Source organism: Sycon ciliatum, chromosome 12, assembly GCF_964019385.1.
Source record: "Sycon ciliatum chromosome 12, ocSycCili1.1, whole genome shotgun sequence".
In the NCBI taxonomy this organism is placed as follows: domain Eukaryota; kingdom Metazoa; phylum Porifera; class Calcarea; order Leucosolenida; family Sycettidae; genus Sycon; species Sycon ciliatum.
The window spans coordinates 13,911,322-13,936,556 of NC_088654.1; the positions used below are offsets into that span (position 1 = coordinate 13,911,322).

The 25,235-nt window shown below is 49.4% G+C and overlaps 1 protein-coding gene across 1 annotated transcript; it reads left to right on the forward strand.

Annotated features, from left to right (window-relative positions):
* Positions 1-163: 163 nt before the first annotated feature.
* Positions 164-24,255, forward strand: LOC135828789 (mucin-17-like). The gene is made up of 19 exons (XM_065341222.1): positions 164-616; positions 1,075-1,212; positions 1,551-1,658; positions 2,289-2,423; positions 3,229-3,323; positions 3,710-3,785; positions 3,993-4,041; positions 4,732-4,983; positions 9,877-9,990; positions 10,366-10,552; positions 11,668-12,281; positions 13,245-13,531; positions 14,547-14,618; positions 15,806-16,018; positions 20,490-20,600; positions 20,964-21,035; positions 21,293-21,350; positions 22,175-22,301; positions 23,127-24,255. The coding sequence occupies exons 1-19, from the start codon at positions 449-451 to the stop codon at positions 23,299-23,301; spliced, it is 3,051 nt and encodes a 1,016-aa protein (XP_065197294.1). The 5' UTR covers positions 164-448; the 3' UTR covers positions 23,302-24,255.
* Positions 24,256-25,235: the final 980 nt, after the last annotated feature.

Consider the following 25,235-nt stretch of genomic DNA (forward strand, 5'->3'; position numbering starts at 1 on the left):
GATTTGCTTGTGCTTTTTCACGCAACTGAGCGAATGCTCGGGAGTTTGTCACCTGGGAACAGAAAATGGCGTTTTGTTGAAGCGTGATGACGCGGAGATAGCGTGTACGCACATTCTGGACTTTTTGCCCTTTTCTTTTACCAAAACTAAAAAGTGTTATGCAGCAAAAACTTGTGACAAGACGTTTTGAAATGGTCAGCAGCCTACTTCGAACGCAGATTGTCTTGGGGAAAGTAGCTGAAACAGCAACGTTGCCCGTCATTGTTCCTTTGCGTGTTCGGGGACTTGACGCCCTAGTATGCACGTCCCTACCCGTATATGATTCGCTGGCCGCGCCTGTGCGCGTGTCGCGTTGCGAAATACGACAAAGTCAGAAGGCATGCATTTGCTGGTTGGATTTCTCAGCCCATCTCTTACGTAGCAGTTGTTGCTTCGCTGCCACGCAGCCATGCCGGCATCTCAGACGGCCGAGCAGCAGGCTAGCACGAGGCCAACGTGTCATGGAGAGCTGTTCTTCATGTACGACCAAACCGCCATGCATGGCGAGGAGGGACAGCTGGACGAAGCGGTCCTCTACTATTACCCAGAGAATGAGTTCAAGGGCGACATGCTAGATGTAAGCAGTAGGCCTGTGTCGAGCTACGTCGGGTTATGAATGGATATGTACATGAGAAGCACACACACACACACACACACACACACACACACACACACACACACACACACACACACACACACACACACACACACACACACACACACACACACACACACACACACACACATGCACACCTATGTTTGCACGTACACGCGCACGCACACGAATGCATGAACGGACACACATGCAAGCACAGACACGGACACACATGCAAGCACAGACACGCGCACACACACACACACGAACACACACACACACACAACAGCACCAGACCCAGTCCCACGTTACCTGTACACTCGCTGTGAAAGTGGGCAGTTAGCAGATATCCAGTAGCATGCACAGTGCCCATTGACGTGTGTGTTTCTCTGTGCCCATGCCTCTGCCGTTCATGTTTGTATCTGTGTGTGCACGTGTAGTCAATTGAGACGCAGCATCGGATAATGCAGATGATGGGTGTCAGTCAAGCGCTGGTGGATCTGAGTGGTGAAATGCCCACACTTGTGACGTTTCGAAAGGAGCAAATAGCCCTGCGCCACTGGGGTAGATACACGCTGGTGAGTCTGCTGCTAACAATCATGTATTGTTTGTCGGGTGTGTGGAGTGGGGATGTGTGGGGATCTGTGTGTGGTGTGTGTGTTGTGTGTGTGTGTGTGTGTGTGTGTTCATAAATACTTGATGTATCAGGTATGTGAGTGTGTGCATATGTGCGTGTGTGTGCGCACATGTGTGTGTGTGTGTGTGTGTGTGTGTGCGTGTGTGTATGTGTGTCTGTTTGTGTATGTTTATGTGTGTTCATACACTTGATGTGCCAAATAGCCTACACTCTTTGAACACGCCTGATGATGTACTCACCTTCTGTCTTTCGTTCTGCTTTCCTGTGTTGTGTGCACAGGCGTTGTCTGCACCACTGAAGGAGTCATCCTATCGCCTGCAACGCTTACTGGACAAGCTCTTCGATGTCTTTACGTTCTTTCATGGCAGTCTGGAGCGAGTACATCTGGTGAGTTTTGTCGTGGCGAGGGTAGAGCATCTAAAGTGTGCAATGGGATGTATGCATCAATTTCCCGCCATTAGGTTTTGCGGGCCAAGTCCACTACAACCGTACACACTGTGATACCAGCTCTGCATAAAAGGTCGTGAACTTTGTGAGGTCATACTCATAAATGTACTATAACGGGTTGTACCTGCCAAGTATGGGGTAACTTGCCCCGCAAAAAGGTGACGGCCATCTTAGATGCATACATCCCATTAAAGAATTTTTTTTACGATCTTGGATGTGATCTCTTGTTTGCAGTGAATGTCGTTGGAGATGATGTGTAGCAGGTTGTGACGCGAGCACGTCGCCAGTGCAGCTGGCGACGCATGCCCATCTGGACATGCAGCGTTCTGTCAGCGCACTCGCAGTGCACTCGTTTCACGACTTGCTGGACATGCCTGTTGATGATTTCTCACGATGACAGTTGAGCGCTAGGTCTATATAAGTCCATCCTATCGCACTGAGCTCACACTGTCGAATTTTTTTGATGCGACCTGTCTGTATCTTTGCTGTTGCTGTTGCTGCTGCTGCTGCTGCTGCTGTTGCTGCTGTTGTTGTTGTTGTTGTTGTTGTTGTTGTTTGCACGGCTTACAGCAAGCGCAGAAAGACCTGGACACGTTCCGCTACTTGGTCTCGACCATCTGGTCGTGCTACCTACCGTTTGTACGTCGCTTTGGCAGCAGCACTGCATCACTCTTCCATCCGTTACCTTACGTACCTCTACCAAAGGTAAGACACGGGGAAAGCATTCACCGCTTCAACTACAGTGAAACCTGTCTAAGACGACCGCTCAAGGGACCTTCAAAATGTGGTCTCTGATACCAGGTGGTCTCCTCATCCAGGGTCATTTGACTGGAAATAGCATCCCTTGGTCCTGGTTGCGGTGGTCTTCTAGGGCAGGTGGTCGCCTTATCCGAGAGTGGTTGCCTTGACAGCTTTTACTGTACAGTCCGTTCAGTTAAAATAGTGGCATTGACTTTTGAAGCCAGATTTTGGCCGAAATAAATCTCAAACCCACTTTTAAAAACTCCAAAATCTCTGTATTTGACCTGCTTCTCCATGCATTTTTTATGCCTGTCCAAATTTTGTAAAATCTGGCGGTCTTTTGACACCCCCTTGTCGGGTGGTGTGTGTTACTGTTAGTGGTGTGCACGGGTAGTCGGGTACCCGTGCTACCTGTGAGGACCTCGGGTAGTCGGGTACCCGTGCTACCTGTGAGGACCTCGGGTAGTCGGGTACCCGTGCTACCTGTGAGGACCTCGGGTAGACGGGTACAGAATACTGTAGTACCCGAAAACCCAAAGTTGCAGATGACATCGTGTACAGTGCACGTGTACACATGCATGTAATACTCAGCATGTAATACTCCGCATGTCTACCCAGTTTGTAAGGGAAGGGGTGCATTGTGGTGTTACCATGGAAACATTACCCGATCGGGTACCCGTGCTACCCGTGGAAAATTACCCGAACCCGATACCAGAATAAAATGCTACCCGACCCAGCCCTAGTTACTGTTCTTGCTTTCTGTGTGTAGAGAGAGGGACATCTCTTCTTGCAGGCTAGTCATATCTTGCAGTCGGGTCAGCGCTTACCCTCAGTGCTTGGTGGTGCAATTCTCTTCCAAAGCCGGTAAGTGTGTGGGCATGCGGACGTGTGTGTGTGTCAGCGCGCGCGTACGCACGTGTGTGTGCGTGTTTCCTATGCATGCTAATAGTATGCAGCCACAGGGATTGCAAGCCAGTCTTGATCTGTTTCTTTTGGGTCTTGTCTGCTATTGAATATCAGTGTGTGTAGGTCCAGTATTGGCAGACATGCGTGCTTCTCTTGCGACGGGTGTACATGGTATATTGTGTGTGTACGTGTGCGTGCGTGTACGTGTGCGTGTGTGCACGTATGTGTGTGTGTGTGCGTGTGTGTGTGTGTGTGTGTGTGTGTGTGTGTGTGTGAGTGTGCGCGCACGCGTGTATGTGTCTGTGTGTGTGCATGTGTGCCTCCGTGTGTGCTGACGAATTCAGGATACTGTGTACTCAGCTTGAGCCAATCTTGACTCATCACTGTCTATCACTGATGTTCTCACCAGAGAGGTCTGAGGTATGTCGGCTTTTTTTTTCTTCTTCTTAGAAATGAATTTCTAGATTCCCAGCAATGCAAGATTCATCTGTTATTGAGAGTCTAGCCTGATGGTTAGACGAGAAGGCAGAAATGCCTGTGTACCTGGTGAAGTAAAATACAAACAAACAAGATGTATGCTAATACCGGTTTTGTCTTCTGTCCATTCATATCTGCTCCTTACCTCAGGATGACAGCCCTGTCGATCACCCGGGGATTCCCCTCCCCACTGCAATCGGTAAGGGTGACGCGCTGATGATGTAATCTCCCATGCACTGTGGTGATGTCATGCGGGATTGGAAATGTCTATGTTTGTGCATCGGAACGACCCACTGAATATGTACAAAATACCTGGTGGTGTTGCTAATAGCCATGCTGTCTTCCACACGTTCTTTCAGATGTTTGTCCGGTGTGGTGAACCCATGAGTGGAGGCATATTTAAAGTCCACCCGTAGGTTGGGTATTTCGGGGTTGTCTACCGTTGGACGGTTCAATACTACAATTGTAGTAGCCAATTGAATCGTCTTTCCAAGATCTCTTCTCTCTGCTCTCCCAACGGATGACCCATGTGGCCAGCTCATGGCAGTGAGCAAGTACAGTACAGTACAGTGTGTTGGCATGTGTGTGTGTTGGGGGGGGGGGGGGGGGTGCGTGTGTGTGTGTTGCAATTGCGGTTGGCGTTTCAGTAGACCACAGGACCTATCCCGTCATCGCCCCTACTGTTCCGAACCTGCTCAACCCCCCCCCCCCCCCCCATGGGGTCCGCGTAGCCAGAATATGGCAGCGCGTCCAAGGTGCGTGTGTGTGTGTGCGCGCGCGTGCATGCGTGAGTGTATGGGTATGTGTGTCTTGCGACGGGTGGATTCATGGTACATGGTGTGTGTGTGTTTTGTCGTGTTTGTTTGCTTGTTGACGCCTGCGCACACAGGCGACCGCATACCGTCCAGCGTACGCCTGCTCAACGTGTTTGTGACGGCGGAGCAGTACGACTTGCTGTGCCAGGCGTCGCTCGGCGTGCTCGGCGCTGCGGCCTGCATGTCGCGCGCCAGTTCATCGACGCCCAGTGCCAGCAGCCGCTCTACCTGTCATAGTGGAGTGTCCACTGGTGGTGGGGGTGGTGAAAGCAGTGATGTGTTTGTGTCGCAGTCATCCTCTATCTCCAGTATTCCACTAACTGCCTGTGAGTAAAACGTGTTCTGTTGAAATGTGCTCCCTGATTCGAGATTGGTACCTGTTGAAGCACGTGCTATGTGGAGGTGGGGGGTGCGAGTGTGCGCGCGCGTGTGTGTGTGTGTGTGTGTGTGCGTGTGTGTGTGTGTGCGTGTGTGTGTGTGTGCGTGTGTGTACATCGAAATAGGACCGCCAAGACAGTTACCTATGCACACCTGGGTATGCATTGGGGGGGGGAAGTCGATTCACATGGCTTCGCCAGTTGTGTGGATTAGACAGTTGTCTGGCGCTTGCCTTGATCTGTTTCAATCAGAATCAGATCCACTATCGTTGTTATAAAGAGAAAATCTGTGGATCTGGGCATTTGCAGATTTGCGTCCTTCTCTTGCGACGGGCGTATACAGTACATGGTACATGATGTGCATGTGTGTGTGCGGGTGTGCAAGTAACATCACACATGCATAAGTTCTGTTACTCCTAAGTCCGGCTGCACGTGTGCAATGCACCCATGCATTGTACAGTGTTGCTGAATGAAATCCAGTCGCGTCACTCAAGTACGCGCCGGGCGTTGCGCAGCCCGACACCTGCGGACACTGGGCTGCGTAATGGTGCAAGGCGCAAACTTGAGTGCCGCGACTGGATTTCATTGAGCAGCACTGCAGTACCGTGGTAGGATTGTCTTCACTGGCCGGCGAGCCATGCGATGAGATGCACTGAAGCTCTTAGTAGTAGTATTTATTATTTGTCTAGGGGAGTCCCAACAGGCATGGCCTTGTTACAGAAAACCCTGGGTTCTTTAAAAGTGACCATCAGTCTTCTCTATTAACCCTGGCTGTGGGGTGGCATTAGGTGGGAGACCACCATGTCAGCTGTGTAGTGGACTCGTACCAATACAACGTACAGTCAGACCTCGCATAACCGCACACATCCCTTTTTTCCACTAAAATGTCCGGATAGGCGAGGGAACCGGATAATCGAACACACGTACTGTATGTATGCATGACATATGCTGTAAATCGGTAACCAACGATTTTCCGCCAGGTGGCGAAGGATCCGATCCGGATAAAAGAGGACCGGATAAGCGAGGTCTGACTGTAGCAAAACTTAGAAATGGAGTCGTCCCATTGGCGACGTGATAGTGGTTCTGCGACGTTCTCTCGTCCTGGCTTGTGGTGAACAGAATAATGATAATCTGCCCAAAACTCCACCCACCTGGCCTCGCGCTTAGTAAGGTGGGGTTTTGGTTCTCAAGTGAACCACTGCCATATTGTCAGTGAGGAGCTCAAATTGACTGAACAGGTAAATACTCCAGCATTTGAGCGAGATTACGACTGCAAGGGGCTCTGTTCTTGGGGCATTGCATCAACGGCTCCCACATTTCACAACGAAGCAAGTCAGCAACTTCGGGATTGTTAGAGTTGGGGATACTCAGAGGTAGATCAAGACCAGAGTCGTCCCCAGCTGTGACCCATGCTAAGAATCCTTGTTCGCCATTTCTGAGCGCATGACTAGCCTGACAGCCAGAAATGAACATGTTTTCGATTTGCGAGTCTCCGTCCTTGTCCTGAGAAGGTGCACTTGGCAGGCCATTCCCGTCCACGATTATGTCGTTGGTCCGGAAATTGATTCGTGGGTTGTTCCTAGTCAACCAGGGCTTGCCCAATATCGCGTCGTAGCGGGCGAGGGGAAAGACGGTAAACTGCTGAAGTAGAAAGGACCATAATGTACGAGTTATGACTAGCTATCCACCAAGCTCGTGACATTTTGGTCCTTTCTCTTAAGCATCAATACTATTGACCACCGCAGTTTCTCCTTGAGCCGCGGGTAGATCGGTTTGACTGCCTTCATCACAGCAGCTGGTGTGATGTTGCGATGCTCTTAAGAATCTCGCTTTCCAGCTCGAACGAGCTGCCAGCCACACCAAAATTCAGGACCAGTTGGACAGAACATGTGCAATTGATTATTATCACTTGAGACATAATAACTGGGGCTGGCCCGAATTGCTCTCGCTATGCCATGCTAATTATTCTCGTGCTCCCCGATGGCATTGCCGTGATAGGCCTGCACTATGTCGACACTCTTGTCACTCAGTCTCCCCTGGCCACCGATTGGCCTTCCATCATCTAATGTATGGCCGTTCGGATTCTTCTTCAGGCGACGCAAGCCACAAAATTTTAAAAATGTGCAAATGTCGAGGATGACATCGACAACCGCCGAGTTTCATGAATCAACACACCGGAATTTGAGAAATTGAACATACTTCAGGCCAGGTTGTACACAAATGCGCTTCTGCGTATGTCCAACGAATTCTTCCTTTTTCCACTGGGGAACCCGGCCGATACAACTGAGATTCGACGACTGCAGAATAACTTTTCGAGTCACCATCACCGATAAATACAATATAATTATGGTACTCAAGATCCCTATTCTACTGGGACCGCTGTCACAGAGGAACAGCAGCCTCGGCCTCACTGCCTGGAGCAGATCGATCCGTATTGATTTTACAGGTTTTAGCGTGGTCAGCCTTCCATGCTTGGCATTCAGCAGCCGTGATATTGTCATGCTCTCTCTCTCTCTCTCTCTGTCTCTCTCTCTCTGTCTCTCTCTCTCTCTCTGTCTCTCTCTCTCTCTCTCTCTCTCTCTCTCTCTCTCTCTCTCTCTCTCTCTCTCTCTCTCTCTCTCTCTCTCTTCCGCATCCACTGCTTGCATCCATGACAGTACTTTGTTCTGATATGGAAATCCGGAACACGACCAACTTGCCAGTCAATGCATGTGAATACACCGTGCAGAGATGCGAAGCCGCGCTTTATCCATGTGCCGTCAAACGTTACTTCAGCAATTTGATCTCATCTTTTCTTCTGCTTGCTCAAGGTCAACGCCTGCACCTCCCGGGCTGCTTGCTGCACTCTGCTATCAACAACGGGCTATTCTGTTGTTGGCTGCAATCATTCTAGGCACATTGTATGTGGCTACTTCGAAGTATGTGCATTTAGGGCATCACCCTCGCTTTCGAATAGGCCTCGTTGAGATCACCCAGACTGGTGTACTTCTTCACGAATGCTTGGCAGAGGTGGAACACCTCAGGATGATCGCATTCGGTGCACGTGTAGGCATGAATTTCGTGAAAGCGTCCGGCAGGTTTTCCTTTAGCCTCTTCTTCGCCAGCCCGTCTAGGTTCGTCGAGTTAAGATTTCCTTGCTCAGTCTTCTCTATCTTGCTAAAGAGGCATGCATATTTGGAGCGACCTGCAAGGCGTTCTGATGAAGCTGGAAAGTTGACTTTAATACAGGTGGTGGTGGCAGTTTCCTGATACCGCAGAATTTACACAGACCCCTTTGACCCTTTCCTATTGACCTCGTCGCAAGCACACTGCGTCTATTACAATCATAAGAATACTGCTCGGACCTGGGTATAGGTGGATCTTTGTTCATACCATCGCAGCCAGCATTGCTACAAACTAAAGATATGCAACTAGCTATGAAAGCCAGCATGATCGGTCTCCTTGATAATCAAACTGCCAGTTCTACAAATTTTGCAAGCACAAATGTCTGAGACAATTTGTCTGCAGGCACTCCATGTCAACAAGGCGATATCCAGCACACTCTTGATCACTGCCATCGCTACTGCCTAGCTCAGAATCTTGGGGAGAGCTGCCTTCGTCACTGCTTAGCTCAGAGTCTTGAGGAGAACTGCCTTCGTCACTGCCTAACTCAGAGTCTTGAAGAGAACTGCCTTCGTCACTGCCTAGCTCAGAGTATTGAGGAAAGCTGCCTTCGTCTTTGCTTAGCTCAGAGTCTTGAGGAGAACTGCCTTCGTCACTGCCTAGCTCAGAGTCTTGAGGAGAACTGCCTTCGTCACTGTCAGCCTCAGAAACACTAGCGGCGCTCTCAGAATCGCCTCTCAATCACTTGAATAACAGGTGTCGACACGACTGTCTGGGTTTGAGTACAACAACGAGTCCCTCGCACAGGACTATGACGAATAGCCAGCAATCCATCTGGGAAATTCTACAGCAGGCTTTCGCTCTGCAGCGGACACTGGCACTTTCGGCCTTACTTGACTCAGACTTTGAATCGCCGTTTGGAACAGCCGTAGCAGCGGTAGACTGCCCAAAATTCCTTTTAGAACGCTTCTTGGGAGCGACAGGACAGTTTCCTCTTCTCCATGACCACTCCTGACGACTTCTTGTAGTCCTGAAACCCCAACCACTTTTCTTGCAAACTAATCAAATGCGGCCGCCATGTTTTGCATATGTTTCTAATGGCAACAAAACTGCGAAAATCTATAATGTAAGCGATTTAAACCCTTATCCGACCAGCCAGTCAAAAATCCACGACTATCCGTCGATGACTTTATCAACCTGTAACTCGCTCATTTTTGATCAAATCTGCACTATTTTGGTCTCAAAAGAAGTTCTTCTACATTCAAAATTTATTAGCATGAAAGATTGAAAGTACAAATTTAAGACTATAGATAGTCCACATGTTGAAGAACCGAACTTCTCTTCAAACGTATTGGAGAAGAATTTTTGTTCCTCGTACAAACGAAGGCTAGAAACTCTTTGTAGAGAACTCCTCATGGCTCAAGCTTTATAAAAAGCCCAAGATTGCCAATTTCACCTAAGGGAAAATAAGTTATCATCAAAATGGGTCGCGGCGTCTCGCTCGGGCTGAGAATTTGTGCACTTTGTCGGTCGGATAAGGGTTAAAATTATATTCTGTTGATACCACTCGGATTGAGAGCCAAGGATTAAAATGAAAAAGTGAGAAAAAAGAGAGGGTATCTTAGTTATATTTGTTAGTGTTGGACACGAACAATGGATAACTTGTAAACTTTTGGTCCTTTTCTATTGATACCGATCATCATTTCCTTGCTCCCGTTTGTATTGTTATTGTTGTGGTAGCTGGCCGTTCGTCTGGACTTGAGTCACGGAGCTTGACTCCGCCGTCACCGCTCAGTTCTAGATCATCGTCTCCGTGGACAAGCGGGCAGCTGTCACGCTCCGCGTCCTCGGCTGGTGAGGAGCTGTGTGTGTGGGGGGGGGGGGGGGGGTGATGTGATTTGATTCGCAGTAAAGAGACCGTATTGAGCAGTGAGGTTTCATACATGCGTAAGTGGCTGCATTGGAGTTTACGGACAATAAGACAAGTTTGCAGACCCTATTTGTTCTCTTCGCTATTTACGAATTGGGTGCGTGGTTTCAAGTAAAAAAAAAAAAAATCTTCCTTCTTTCATCGTTGTATTGTACGTTGTCACCACTGTTTTACACTGCATGAATAAAGTATACACAAATGTCGATTCAGCTTGCCTTATCGATGGCAGTTCACAAGAGTGGACTGACGTTTATCTCAGCTTGCCTGTGGTTTCCTCTGTCTTGGCCGTTGGTTCTTAGCCGGCAATGGCAGCAGACCACGTTTGGTTTCCAACTGGATGAGTGAAGGACGGGGACCAACCTCAAGTGAGCAAAGTCCAAACTCGCCACGGCATTATATACCGGAGGATGTTTCTCCGACCATGGGTTATCTCAGGAGGCATCCCGGTCATGGCACAATGGGACGTGGATTAGAGAACGCGCTCAGGTAGCCTGTGTTAGAGATAGTGTGCTGTGCTGTGCTGTGCTGTGCTGTGCTGTGCTGTCGATGTGCAGATGGAGAGTGTGTCTGTGTGTGTCTGTGGGGGGGGGGGGGGGGGGGGGGGAGGGGTTGTGTGCGTGAATGTGTATGTGCGTGCACATGTGCCTGTGTGTGTGTGTATGTATGTGTGTGTTTGTGTGTTCGTGTGTTTGTATATTTGTTTGTTATTGCCAGCCTGACAGCAAGGCCATGGTTGTTAGTGTTCTTTGCTGGAGGTCCTTGTCATACATTTAGTTTGTACACGTACTTAAATATTATAGTCTCTCCCCCATTTTCAAGTCTGCCTAAACAGACTGCAGCAGATAGCAATTTGCTGACTCTGTCTTCTCTTGCAGTAGAGAGGCAGTGTGTTAATGTGAGTTATAAGTCACGCTGAATTGCATCTCACACTTCTACACACGCCCGCTCACATGCACACGGACTTACGCACACACACGCACACACACACACACACACACACACACACACACACACACACACACACACACACACACACACACACACGTCTTCTATGACCTTGCGGTTTGTTGTAAGAAGGTGTCACGCATACTTGCCTTATACGGTATTCGTGGACAAGCTGCACACATGTGTATGACCTTCTCTGCTGGCTGTGAGTATATATACGGTAAACCAGTTAAGTGTAGAGTACCGTGAATACTGGTTTTGACAGTAAAACCTGTAACTAAAGACCACCGTGACTAGTGACCAACCTGGTACTAAAGACCACTTCGCCAGGCACGGACAGTCTCACATTCATATACACGCATGGTTGACTGGTTGTGCAGTGCAAACCTCTAACTAAGGACCACCTGTCGCTAAAGACCGCTTTCTCTTGCCCCAAGGGGTGGTCGTTAGTCACAGGTTTCACTGTAGTAATATGCAGAGCCATGTATGTGTGCACTTGCAGCACCCTATGTCATTACTCAATCTCAACGTCCTGAGCTTTATTGATCTCTCTCTCTCTCTCTCTCTCTATCTATCTATCTCTCTCTCTATCTCTCTCTCTCTCCATCTATCTATCTCTATCTATCTCTCTCTTGTCTCTCCCTCCATCCTTGCAGAGAAGCATTGATAGATTCGCCGGTGGCAGTGGACCTCTCGTCGTCTCATTCCTCGATGCCTAGTGTGCCTCAGTACCCGCCCGTCGACTTCACCTCACTCGGATGGAGGCCAGCATCGGTACCTGCAACTTCGGACAAGAGCGACAACGTGACGTCGACTAACAGTCGCGATGAGAGCGAAATGTCTCCAAGCCCAAACAATATGACAGCAGTTGGAAGTGCGAGCGCTCACGTCTCAACGTCTCACACCCCCATCGGCAGCCCGGAGTCAGCATCCAGCGCACTGCGCAGTTCCGTGCAGCCAGGCGATGGTGATCCGCCAGCGGCACAACCAGTGGCCAATGGCTCATCCCGTGCACTCGACGGCGATGTCGCCGCGAGTGTTCCGAAAGACGTCACGCGTACACCGAGCGGCGGCATCGTTCACAATCTCCCCGGTCGTCGTGGTGGTGGTGATGATGCCACGCCAATGAACAGCCAGCCGTCGTCCACCACTGATGCCCTGCCCGTAGCCGCCCTGGATGATGCAGCAGTAGTCGATGGAGGTGCAGGCAGTAGTTGCACGGCCGAGGACATGGAAGTAGGCGTCCTCACGAGCAGTGGCCGACTCTTGGGTAAGTGATATGATTGTGCCTGCCGGGGAGTTATGTATCTTGTAAGAAAAAATGTGTCAGGTCATTGAATGTCTCGACACCCCGGTCAGTTTTGTGCCATGCTCTCACACTATCTGACTGTATATTAATCTTGTTACCTTGGTGGACTGTCAGGCATAACTCGTAGCTTATTGCTCCTTTCTGAAAACAAAACAAAAGTGTGCATCATGCCTGGTTGCACTCGTACTTGCTCACTGTTGGAAACTGGTCACGTGGGACCCCCCCCCCCCTCCTGGGGAGAGCGAGTCAGGAAATAATCGTGGAAAGAAGACTCGGTCGGGTATTGAACTGCCCACCTCAAATTCTGGTAATCTTGAAATATAACACCACTTATGCTAGGCGCTCAGCACACCACATTAACGCAGCTCCAACCACTTTGGACCTTAACAACTTTTACAGCAGAATGCCTGTTTTCTCTGTTCTAAGTCGTTGTTCTCCAGCATGCATAGGTCCATGCGCTTGACACTTAGGCTATGATCGTTTGGTCGGATCCGGATCCAGGTCCAGATCTGAGATCCGTCGGATCCTTCAGAACCAACCGTTCGCTTTTGTTGGACCTTGGCTGTTGCCATGTTGACGAAGTAAAAAATGGCGCTGACAGGTCACCCCAGAGGGCGACAGTCGTCCTGATCTCGCGCGTCGTACGAAAAATCAACGAGAGCCGTTGTGTGCGTACAACAATGAGTACAAAAATGATTTTTACCCGCCATATACGCACAAAGGTCACATTTGGATCCGATGGATCCAGTCAACCATGCTCCAGGGGCAGGGTTGCTCGGATCCAAATCCGAAGGATCTGGATCCGGATTCGACCAATCAATCACTGCAGATCCAGTGGATCCGACGGATCTGGATCTGGCTCCGACCAAACAATCACAGCCTAAGCTGCCGCTCTCTATGTTGTGTTGTACAATGTACTTGCAGAGTCCTACCATAAGACCGAGTCACTGGAGAGCGTAGAGGAAGACGCTGCCTATCCCGGTACCACGCAGCATTCGTGCAGCTCCACCCGCCGCAGCTCCGACTCGCAGCAGCAACAGCAGCAGGAGGAGGAGGAGAGTGTCTTTCGGCCGGGCCGAGTGCAGTCAAGCAGCAGCAATCCCGAGCTGCAGCTGGCTACGGGGGCCGGCCAGCGAGTGCGTAGGGGCAAGCGCCCTCCCCCTCTCAGCCAGACACCCAGGACCCTGACCGCCGATCTCGGCAGAATGTCGGTAAGTTAAAGGGGTGTAGCTCGCGCATCTGTGGTGTGGTGACCATGTGCCACAGCACATCTCCTGGTGTGGTGACCATGTGCCAGAGTACATCTCCTGGTGTGGTGACCATGTGCCAGAGCACATCTCCTGGTGTGGTGACCATGTGCCAGAGTACATCTCCTGGTGTGGTGACCATGTGCCAGAGCACATCTCCTGGTGTGGTGACCATGTGCCAGAGCACATCTCCTGGTGTGGTGACCATGTGCCAGAGCACATCTCCTGGTCTGGTGACCATGTGCCAGAGCACATCTCCTGGTGTGGTGACCATGTGCCAGAGCACATCTCCTGGTGTGGTGACCATGTGCCAGAGCACATCTCCTGGTGTGGTGACCATGTGCCAGAGCACATCTCCTGGTGTGGTGACCATGTGCCAGAGCACATCTCCTGGTGTGGTGACCATGTGCCGGAGCACATCTATGGTGCAACTCCTGCATACCCTGCTGCAAAGTTTCACACACCCGTGTTGCCAACTTGTTCGGTTGGTGAGTGTACTCTCGTTAGTAGATAACTGACTGGCTCACGCCATGTGAACATACCTACAACACTGAAATGGTGTGAGTGAATAGAAGCCATTGCACTGTAGCTACGTGTTGAATACACCAGCACGTCGATCGATAGATTTCTTGTTGAGAATTATTTCAGTATTTCAAGATCGCCAATTCATTTGAATTTAGGAATCAACGCCGTCTTCTATCAGCTTCCACAGGCGTCTGCTTTTCTCAAAACGTCGTCGTAGTCACACGGATGGCTTTGCGAAGTCATGTCCTTGGGAATGAGTCCGTGTCCATGTCGTTTTCGTCACATGGTGAGAGTAAATTGCATCGCAGCTCAAGAAACTATTTGGTCACAAAACGGGCCCCATGCAGGCGTCAACATTTACCACACTTTCGACATGTCCTCTCTGACTCCATATCGATACGAGGAAGAACTCGTTTGTTGTAAACCTGTTGTGCTGCTTTTTGTTTTCTTCTAGCCGGGTGGAACATACCAGCACATGCGTCCTATCAGCCCTCACTTGGGTTTCCGACCGTCAGCTATAGCAGGGGTTAGTGCTGATGCTAGTGTAGCATGGCTACTTCATCACACGTAATTTGTATACACGTAAATAGTACACCGTAGGAATGCATGGATAGCTGTGCGCATACTCACACTGCCTTGTTCTTGTTCTTCTCCTTGTGAGTGCATGCCGTGCTGTATTGCAGGGGTTAGTGCTAGTGTTAGTGCATGCCGTGCTGTACTGGTGTCTTGCTTCGGTTGAACACCTGCTCCTTCCCCTTTTCTTCTTGTTTTTCTTTCTCTTTTGAAGTCCGCTTCCCCGGATCTTCGACTGGGGTTTCCAGCTTGCAGCTTGTTCTTTGATGCCGTATTTTCCGGAGTATAAGCCGGACTCGAGACCCTCATAATTCACCCCAAAAAAGTCTGTGCAGCTTAGACTATGATAGTCAAATGAACCGTGAAATACAGGGTTGATGGCAGTATTTCGTGCCAACAATCTGGGTGCAGCTTATACTCCAGTGCACAGGGGTGTAGCAGCCGCTCCGGCCGGTCCGGCTTTGGCCGGACCACTTTTTCGCCCGACCACGACCACCATAGTAAAACAATGCCAAAAGTGCCCAGAATGCAGGATTTTGCAGGCTAATTTCAAAAAAATTCCGGGGGGAGATCCCCCCTCCCGACCCCCCTGGCCAGACCACCGCCAACGGCGGTGCTACGCGCCTGGTGCAGCTTTTGCTCCGGAGAATACGGTAAATCCTCTAATGGCTGCTGTCACGTGTGCACATGTACATTTAGCTACAGTTGCAAATTTGCAATAGAGCAAGGGGCTTCTTATGCTCTGCCGTCTAGGGCATCTAGTGATTCCCTCACAGAACAGACCTTGTTTATTCCTTGGGGAAACGGCAAGATTTCCGCCTACGTTTTAAACGGACATATCAAAATTATCGGAGTGATGGAAGCCTAGGCCGCTCTTATGTTCGTCTACGTACGATCTAGAAGTGTGTTTGAGGCATGTTTTTACTACTATATCTTGATAATATCCTAGCCTGCTTGCTCTTCGACTGACCGTTCTTTGCGCGCGCGTGTGTGTGTGTGTGTGTGTGTGTGTGCGCGTCCGTGCGTGTGTGTGTGTGTGCGTCCGTGCGTATATGTGTATGCGTGGCGTGTGTGCTGGTGTTGGTGTATGTGTACGTGCATATGTATGCATGTGCATCGCCTTACCCCGGATATTTGCAGAAGGAGACCCAGGAGGTGCCGCAGGGACTAACCAGCCCGCTGACCGGCCTCTCCCACACTAACAGCCGATGTACCACCCCGCTGTCGGGCAGTGTCGGCGCTACTGGCGGTGGTAAAGGAACGCCGGTGACTTGCTCAAGCGTGCCCGGACTCGATCCTTCAGTCGTTGCTGAGCCGGTGGTTCTAAGCTTGGCAGGTGGCGCTATCGACGAGGTTAGTTCGTAGCTCTATAGAGGGTATGCAATACACGTCACCAAGAGTACATAAACCAGAGTGTGCAACTTGGGATGTTCCTGTGGGAGCGTAAGGCCATGGTAAAAAATATCTTTGATTCTCAAGTACACGCGCATCGATTTTTGGTGGCGCACCGACGATTTTTTTTATTTCTATGCATGCATATGCGTGCATGAAAATGGTCAATGCGAAAGGCATGAATCCGGGAGTAGTAAAATACCGGTATTTTTCTACTCCCTGGCCTGAATAATAAAATAATTATAAATTAATTATGAACCTGTGACGTACACATGTGTGACCCTATCTTTGGAAATAAAAAAATTGTGGGAATTAAAATAAAAAATCGCTCGCTCGCACCGATTTTCACAGGCTCATGACCTGAGAATCAACTTTATTTTTTACCATGGCCTAACTCGTGCAGTACGTCATTTCTGATGGCATGGTAAGCCACAGGTACGGTGAAAAGTTGCGTAACCAGTCGCGGTGGTGCAGGTCACTGAGTTTGTCCTGATTTCGGTTTTTTGGTACGGATAGCCTGGTGACTTTATTTGTCGGTGGATGTACGCATACACAGTCACAAAAAAACACCGAAATCCTGAAACAGGACGTCTAAAATCAAGCAAACTTGGCTGATTTCCGGGCTATGAAACATGAAAGTTTGAGCTGTATGCAAGTCGCGGCTTGGCTGACCTCATCAGGGTGACGTAGTGCACGAACTGCGCTGTTTCAGATCTGATATGCACAGTTGCACACTCTGGTTTATGTACTCTTGACGTCACATGCTGTGGGACCAGTAATTTTAACGAACATTTAATTTGAAACTCGGATGTTGAGCCAATAATAAATGTAGAAAGGAAAAGGAAATATAGATACGAGTTGAGAGTAACTCTCCATCACTGTAACCAGATACTATATACAGTCAGAAAGTGCAACAACTAGGCACAAAACTGACAGAGTACTGAGACATTCGACGTCCTGACACCTAGCTTCAACACATCTCCGTAGCGCTAACCGACAGCCTTCCAACTTGGAAGGTTCAAAGTTATGGAAACATTCTTTGTTCCGTCAGGACTGTAGCTTGTGCTCATTTTCGTTGCGCTTGCCTTCCCCTCTTTGGTCTTTCCATAACTTTGAACCTTCTAAGTTGGAAGGCTGTCGGTTAGCGCTACGGAGATGTGTTGAAGCTAGGTGTCAGGACGTCGAATGTCTCAGTACTCTGTCAGTTTTGTGCCTAGTTGTTGCACTTTCTGACTGTATATAGTATCTGGTTACAGTGATGGAGAGTTACTCTCAACTCGTATCTATATTTCCTTTTCCTTTGAACATGTAATTCTAACGATTCAACGAATTAAAAAAATCTTCAACATTTGAAGTCGCTATGTACTAAACGATTTGTACATGTGCAGTCATGTTCCAGTATTGAGACAAAATTCGTTAGAATTTCACCTCGCTAACCCACAAAATTTTGAAGATCTTTAAATTTAATTGACGTTAACATAATTATCTGGGTCTCCCTCATTATAACGAGTCCAGTTACTACACAAACCCAGCTAGTAAATAGAAATCTGAAATCCCCTGGCGAAACGTGGTCTATACCACTGTTTGCAGGTCCGGTTACAACATAATTTGTTAGTACGTCAAATTCGTTATCACGACCCTTTGCCCAGGTCCCTGGAGTGCCAGGCCCTCAGTATAAGATAATACTGACCGTGCACACCCAAGGCCAAAACACATAGGATAAAGCAGAAATACACAACGTATTCTATCTATGTACTTCGAAGTATTTGTAGATATGGACGATCTTTTGCATCCAAGGAACAGCTATGTTGGATATTTTCAATTAACCTATCACGAGTTGAAGCATCGATAATTGATGTTGTACTGAGGGTACCCATATAAGTACGAATAAGTGCGTCTTGTATTTTTAGTTGAAACTTGAAAGTCCTTTTACAAGATAAGTCTCGTCATAGATTATTTTTTGGATGGCCCAGAGATTTTCTACTAGCGAGGGAGGACCTGTATGGGGTTTCTGGACGCACTTTACCCATAAATAGGCATTTTGCCGCTCAGCTAGGTGGATTTGACACCATCCTCAATACGTGTGTGATCATGATGGGAGATGTGTGTTTCAATGGACATTACCCTGACCTGATCCTGTGAGAAAGATGTTGCGACATCGGCGGTAATTACTGAAGAAAGTGTCTGCGCCGAACGTCGGAGCTCGCGCTTCCTGCCGACTGACAGTCAAGTCAAGTGTCAAGTCAGTCAGCAGGACGCGCGAGCTCCACCGTTCGGAGCAGACGCTCTCTTCAGTGATCCTGTATCTGTTATTGACTGCGATTGACTTTGGCTGAACTCAGCAAGAATCACACAGTGGTCTGACTTGCCCAGGGGTGGAAATGCCTGTACTGTGACGGGGTGTGGGAAGTTTGACAGGATGAGTTCAAGAGTGTTCTTTCCTCTTGTCGGCTGATCTACACGTTGAATCAGTCCATGCGTCGCACATATTTCTTCGAAGCGTTGCCCAGCAGTGGTAGTCTTGGTGCTGCCAAGCCACTCGGTGTTGTGGACGTTGAAGTCTCCAGCCAGGATGACTTGGGCGGAGGGTGGAACGGCATCCAGGCAGTGGTCTAGATACCCCAGTAGAGAGACGTCAGAGTCGCCACTCGAGCCGGATTGATACACAGCTGCTCCCAGGGTGATATCGCTGCCGGACTGGGACTGGATTGTGCACCATAGTAGTGCGTTCTTAGAGTCTACAGGAGTGGCATGGAGATCGATCTGGGCACCTGTCAGAGTAGACTTGCAACGTATGCCATGGCAGCATCTCCACCCTGAGCTGTACAGTCCATCCGCAGGGGCTCTCCGTAACCTGGAATGGTAGACTCCGAGGCGGTACACTTATCTGGAGCGAGCTAAGTTTCTGTTACTATTGCTACATCAGGCTTATGTGTGTTCAGAGCATGCTGAAAGTCGCCGAGTTTGCTAAGCTGCCCAAATGCATTAGTTACAAAGACTCGCATTAGGTAGACTCTTGCACAGCACACTGTGTTGCTTCCTGTTCTTCAGTGTTGGACATGCTGTCACCCGAGGCTGTCTCATTCTCTGCACCGTCTGGCCTCTTGCTGTCCGGGAGGGCCAGTGGCGAGGACCTTCATGCGAACAAGATTTGCCGACAGCCGGTGTCTGTGGAGGTGGCTGGTGTCGCATCCCACTGGCCTGCTCACCCGAGCACCTTCTCTCATAACGGCGTGGTTCTTGCGAAGTGCTGAATTTTCCTTCAGGTCCTTCACCTGCGTGGACAATTCGTAGATCCTGTGTTTCAGCCTCGTTTCTCTATCCTCGGACTCCTGAACCAGCGCAGCGAGCGTCTTCACAACGCCTAGCAGCGAGCGCTCGATCTCAGGAAGAGAGCACAAGAACTTCATCCGGGCCTCGCCGATAAAGGCTGAGGTGGTACTATCCGCCGGTGCGCCCATGGCGACGCACCACCTACATGCCTGCCACACAACACTGCTATTCCTAGACTTCTACTACGTTTTAAAAGATTTCTCAAAACACGCACATATACTGTCTCTGAACTGCAATTTAAAAAATATATATATATATTAAATTATTCACTGGTTTGAGGGAGGGACGAATAAATTCTCCATCAATATTTTGGCCCTGGGCCATAATCAGGATTGATACAACTACATTGTACTACTAATTGCTTCACTACCTGACTACCCTACAGCCTGAAAATCAGGGGAAAGCACGGAGCTTCAAACCTGCAACCTGCTTCGTAATGGCTTTCGAGACATGTCGATAAGGGGAAGCAGCAGCATTCTGCCCTGTACAGATTTTTCAACAACTACACCACCGCAACTGAGCTCTCCAGCCGACCTCGACACGTTGCCACGGCACACCACCAGCAAAGCAAACCATCCCCTGGTCCTGAATTCCTTCATACAGCTGCTTCGAGTATAAAACTATCAGTACCAGCGGGTGTGTAGCTTTGCTGGTGGTGTGCTGTGGCAACGTCGTGTCGAGGTCGACTGGAGATCGTAGTTATGGTGTGGTCGTTGATGATAAATGTGTTGTATAATACAGTCCCGCTCAATGAAATCCAGTCGCGGCACTCAAGTCTCAAGTTTGCGCCTTGCACCATTTCGAATCCCAGTGTTTGCAGGTCTAGGCCTGCGCAACGCCCGGCGTGTACTTGAGTGACTGGACTGGATTTCATTGAGCAGCATTGTATATTCACTATATTGGGTGTACATGTACAGTGCTGATCAATGAAATCCAGTCGCGTCACTCAAGTTTGCGCCTTGCACCATTTCGCAGCCCGGTGTTTGCAGGCCGAGGGCTGCGCAACGCCCGGCGCGTACTTGAGCGAAGCGACTTGGATTTCATTGAGCAGCACTGTAGAAGCCAATGATCATGCTCTGTGTGTCTGCACCGCGTTCAGGTGGAGGGGCTCAAGCGACTCAACCTCTACGTCCAGTCGCACTCCGCCACCACGATGGTACTCGTGGCCGAGTCATCACTGCAAGACGATGATGTCACCATTATGTCATTGGTGAGTAGCCTTGTTCTGGTCCTTGTCCAATAAGCTGATTGTTCAATGACATCGTTTGTACAGAACCACCAACACCGCACACAGCCACCCTGGACACGGTTGTTTGCAGCGTTGAACAGTGCATTGCTGATCCCAACGTACTCACTTGCATTACTCATACGTACTTTCCTTATTTGACGATGCCCATTGGGCTTGTCCAGTGTCTGCTCCAGTTGAATCACCTTGGGCGGGGTAGGGGTATGTACATGGGGAGCACCTTCTTAGGGATCCCTTGCAAAGCAATCGTATAGGACCCCACTGTTTGTCGATCATTTCTCACATGAGATGGTTTTGTTTGCTTTGTTTCTGTTTTTTTTGCACCAGTTCAAACACTCCCTGTCGCAACTTGGTGACCTGGAGGTCAACTTGAAGCACGCTCTGGACGACGACTTTGCAGTAAGTTGTGCCAGGAAGGAAGCTCAGTTCATTTATGCTACTGCTGAAAGTCGCAACAAACTACACATGCACGGCCTTGCTTTGCACCAATGACCGGCCTCCAACCCGTATTAACACAAGTTTTGTACAAGCACTTCATACCCTAGTAGTCGTGGACGCCCACTCCCGAGTGCACTAAATCGTCTTTCTGCGGGCGCGCCCGTGTGTGTGTGTGTGTGTGTGTGTGTGTGTGTGTGTGTGTGTGTGTGCATTCACAGATATCATCAGCGGATTTCAGCAGCTTGACGTGGGATTCCTTCAACGATACGCTGACTTGTAAGAATTATGGCAGACTGGTAGCATGTCTTTTTGTGGCGCTTATGAAAAATAATAATTGAGTGTACAGTTTGCATTAGACCCCAAAAAATCATGGTTCCGGTGAGACTCGGTAAGACTGAATTCCCCGCATCCGTAGGAACCCCACCACCCTCAAGGATCTAGGCGCAGATGCAGCTCCTAGATCAGTCACACCAGATGAGTCTAACTGAATTTTCCGCATTTTGTAGGAATGTCACCACTCTCAAAGATCCAGGTGCTGTTTTGCTCAATACCTGCTCTGAACAATTGCAGCTTGACCAGAATTTGGGAGACGGGCTTTAAATGTAATGACCAGGCTGTCAGATTTCTCTGTCGTCGTAGAGCCTTTGTTCGCTGGACCCTGTACCAAGCGGAATCCTGTGTTGACCGAAAAACCAAAGTGCTATGGATCGAGCATGCATCCTTATCCCTGGACCAAGCGGAATCCTGTCATATCAGGACAGTTTGCGCTGCACCAAGGGCAAGGGCTGTCCGGTTAGGGCAGGGTTACTCTACATACTGGTCTACGCGTCTACAACTGTTTCCCGTACAGTGCGTGCTCGCCTTGCTCACGCTGTCACCGTGAAAACACGTCTACAACTGTTTCCCGTACAGTGCGTGCTCGCCTTGCTCACGCTGTCACCGTGAAAACACGTCTACAACTGTTTCCCGTACAGTGCGTGCTCGCCTTGCTCACGCTGTCACCGTGAAAACACGTCTACAACTATACGCCATGTGTGCTTTTTTGAAAACTTGTCTTCCTCTTTTCTGCACTGTTGTCCGTCTGTTTGATTAACTGTTAGCTGTCAATCTGCCAACGAGCACGGAGCGAGACAGTCGCGCAGAGCTGGCGGAATGCTTGCACCGCTCTGCAGACGCCATGCATGACATGTTTGCTATGTCGAGCACCATATCCGATGTTACGCTCAAGTAAGGAACTGCTACACATACTCTTCTTTTTCATGTGTGATGGTGGTGGTGGTGGTGGTGTGTGGGGGGGAGGGGGGGGGGGGGGGGGGGGACCATTTTCGAAGTAGTTCTAATCAGATTTTAAATGTGACGTTTTGCCCGAAGGTACTTCTAGACCTTTTGATTACACTGAGCTGAAAATCTAAATTTCTTAAATTTGTCGCTGCTATGCAAAAAAAACAGCAGTAAATTCACCCCTGTACACTGCGGCACTCAGTCTTCCTCAGCGTACTGTATGCCGCACTCATATTCCCCTCATCAAAGTCCAGCTGCACACCGTTTGCTCCACTCGCCAGCGAGCCCAAGACGTACTGCTTTGGCTGCCCACTGCTCCTGCTCGCGATGTTCCGCATAAGGGCACTCAAATCATCGATTTGAGGGAGCAGCAGAGCCCAGTGATTGCTTTTGCACTAGAAACCAATACTGGCGTTGTCCCGGATATGATATACTGGACAAACTGATCACCAGAAGTGGTCTGGAACTTCGCCAGACCTGAAGCGATGAGGGTGCATGATGGAAGGAGCTGCTTTTACTGGCAGTAACGTCTCGTGAGCACCCCCGCCAAGAATTTCTATGGCAATTGTTTTGGCACTCTGTCCCGTAGTGTAAATTTGCACTGAGGACAGTCTTTCACTGGGACTTTTTATGATGAATTCCTCCTTTCTCTCTCTCTCTCTCTCTCTCTCTCTCTCTCTCTCTCTCTCTCTCTCTCTCTCTCTCTCTCTCTCTCTCTCTCTCTCTCTCTCTCTCTCTCTCTCTCCCCCCCCCCCCCCCCCCTGACTGCAGGAGCAATCAGGGCAGTGTGTACGGCCGACGCACGTTTGGTCGTGAGACGTACTTCCAGCAGCGTCCCCGACCGGGCGCAATGTCCTGGCAGGGCATAGAGCCCACCACCAAGGCGTTTGCGCTGGAGCAGACCGCTCACGATGACCTGCAGCGACGCGCTACGCTTCTCTTATAAGGTGAAATGTGGACGCTTTGTGCCAAAAGGGTTGAGTGCCATGGATACGTTGGATCCGCTGCAACCCTGCTGCCTTTCCCATGCCAGCCTGTTTTCACGTATTGCCTTGCTAGCATAGCTGCCGTGCTGGTGACCACACTTCCAGTGTAATGTTACCTGGTGCAGGTCAGTTAATCTTGTGGTCCACACGGTCCACGCTTTCTTGACTAGGGTTGTTTTGGTCTGCATCGGCAGCGATACTTGAGTCTTGTGCTGTGCTCGAAGTAGATTTGTTTTCCCAGATTTGCCCTTGACGGACGATGCCCATTTGTTTGTTGGCAGTTGACCTGCAATTTCACACCTGCCTGCTTATGATTCTCTCAGCATTTGATCATCATGATTTCACGCAATGGAACAAGACGATATGTTTGTATTAGTATTGCTACGCGAAGGGGAATTCCCAATGAGCATGCGAAGTAAACGTTTACTGAACCTGACTGCAATGTCCTTGTTTCTATGGATTGCGCCACGGTGTGCAACACGACGAACACCACACGCATGCACGTCCGTGAACACACGCGCACACACACACACACACACACACACACACACTCACACACACACACAAACACACAGAGTTTCATCATTCATTCGTGCAGATCGGGTTACACTCTATTTTCTTCATTATTCCAGTGTACCGGCAACATTTCTTAGCCTAGGGGCCTTTGTCTCATGGTTCAGCAGGTCTGTAACCTTTTTTCACAATTATTGTTCAGCTGACTTCCTTCTTCTTGTATGCGTTCTCTCTGCTTTGTCTCTCTGAGATCAACACTGCTGTCTTCATGCAGTGTGTACTAACAGTTATTTTGGTCGTCTTTTTTCCTGGGCACAGTTCCTTGTTAGAATTTTGCGCAAGAATTATTCGCACAGAGAATGAAATACGACGTCAGCGTGAATGTTGCACGCGATGATGTACTGCAGGGCACGATGACGGGTACGTGCGCATGTGTGTGTGCGTCTTGTGTAATCAATGGTGCTCGTGAAGCTTATACATTTAGTTATCGGATCCACTCTCTGATTTAGCCACCCACACTAGTTGCAAGTAATATTTTTATTACCTTCACTGGGGGCAGGGGTAACTGCAGTTGGAACCCGAGACGGATATCCTGATGCCGTCAATCCTTTTTCTGTACCGGGTCCTCACCCACTTGCCGGGTTTTGCATGTTGAACCCGCAAGTGGAATCATGTCCAAGTCCAACCAGAGTTTGAGGACTTCAGTGGTGCCGACTGTTGGGCAGTTCAATAGCCAATTTCTTTCCAATAATATTCCTTTCGAATCTTTCTCCCCTCTCCCGGGGAGACCCATGTGACCAGTTTTTGGCAGTGAGCAAGTACAAGTGTATGCATGTGTGTGTGTATGTGTGTGTGTGTGTGTGTGTGTGTGTGTGCGCGCGTGTGTGTGGATTGAATGGAGCAGTAGCAGTGACTGTACCTACAGCCTTACAGGGCCTTTGCTGCATGTGAGGTCACAGTGACTGACCTTCACCGAAAGACTGCACAGTACAGGAAAACCAGGGAGTAGTACAACACTACTCCCTGAGTAAAACTGCCCAGATCCGGGCAGGTTGGGTACTGCCCGTACCTAGGAATTGCCCGTAACTCAGACCTTACATGTACATACATACTGCATGCAAGAAAAGATGTTTATGCCTGTCAACATGACTGTCGGGGGGGGGGGGGGGGGGGGGGCATTTGTCGCTGAAAAGCCTTTTTCTGATTCTAGATGGGTCAGAAAGGTGACCGGTAGATAGACGTGGCCAGGCTAGGGACGTCCTGACCTGGACAGTTTTACTGTACATGTAAAGAAAAGCATGACTGTGCTACCGGTGTACACCGTATGATTTTATGTACTGCTAGTTCTTTGGGTTTTTTTCAGGGCTTTTTAGTACTGAAG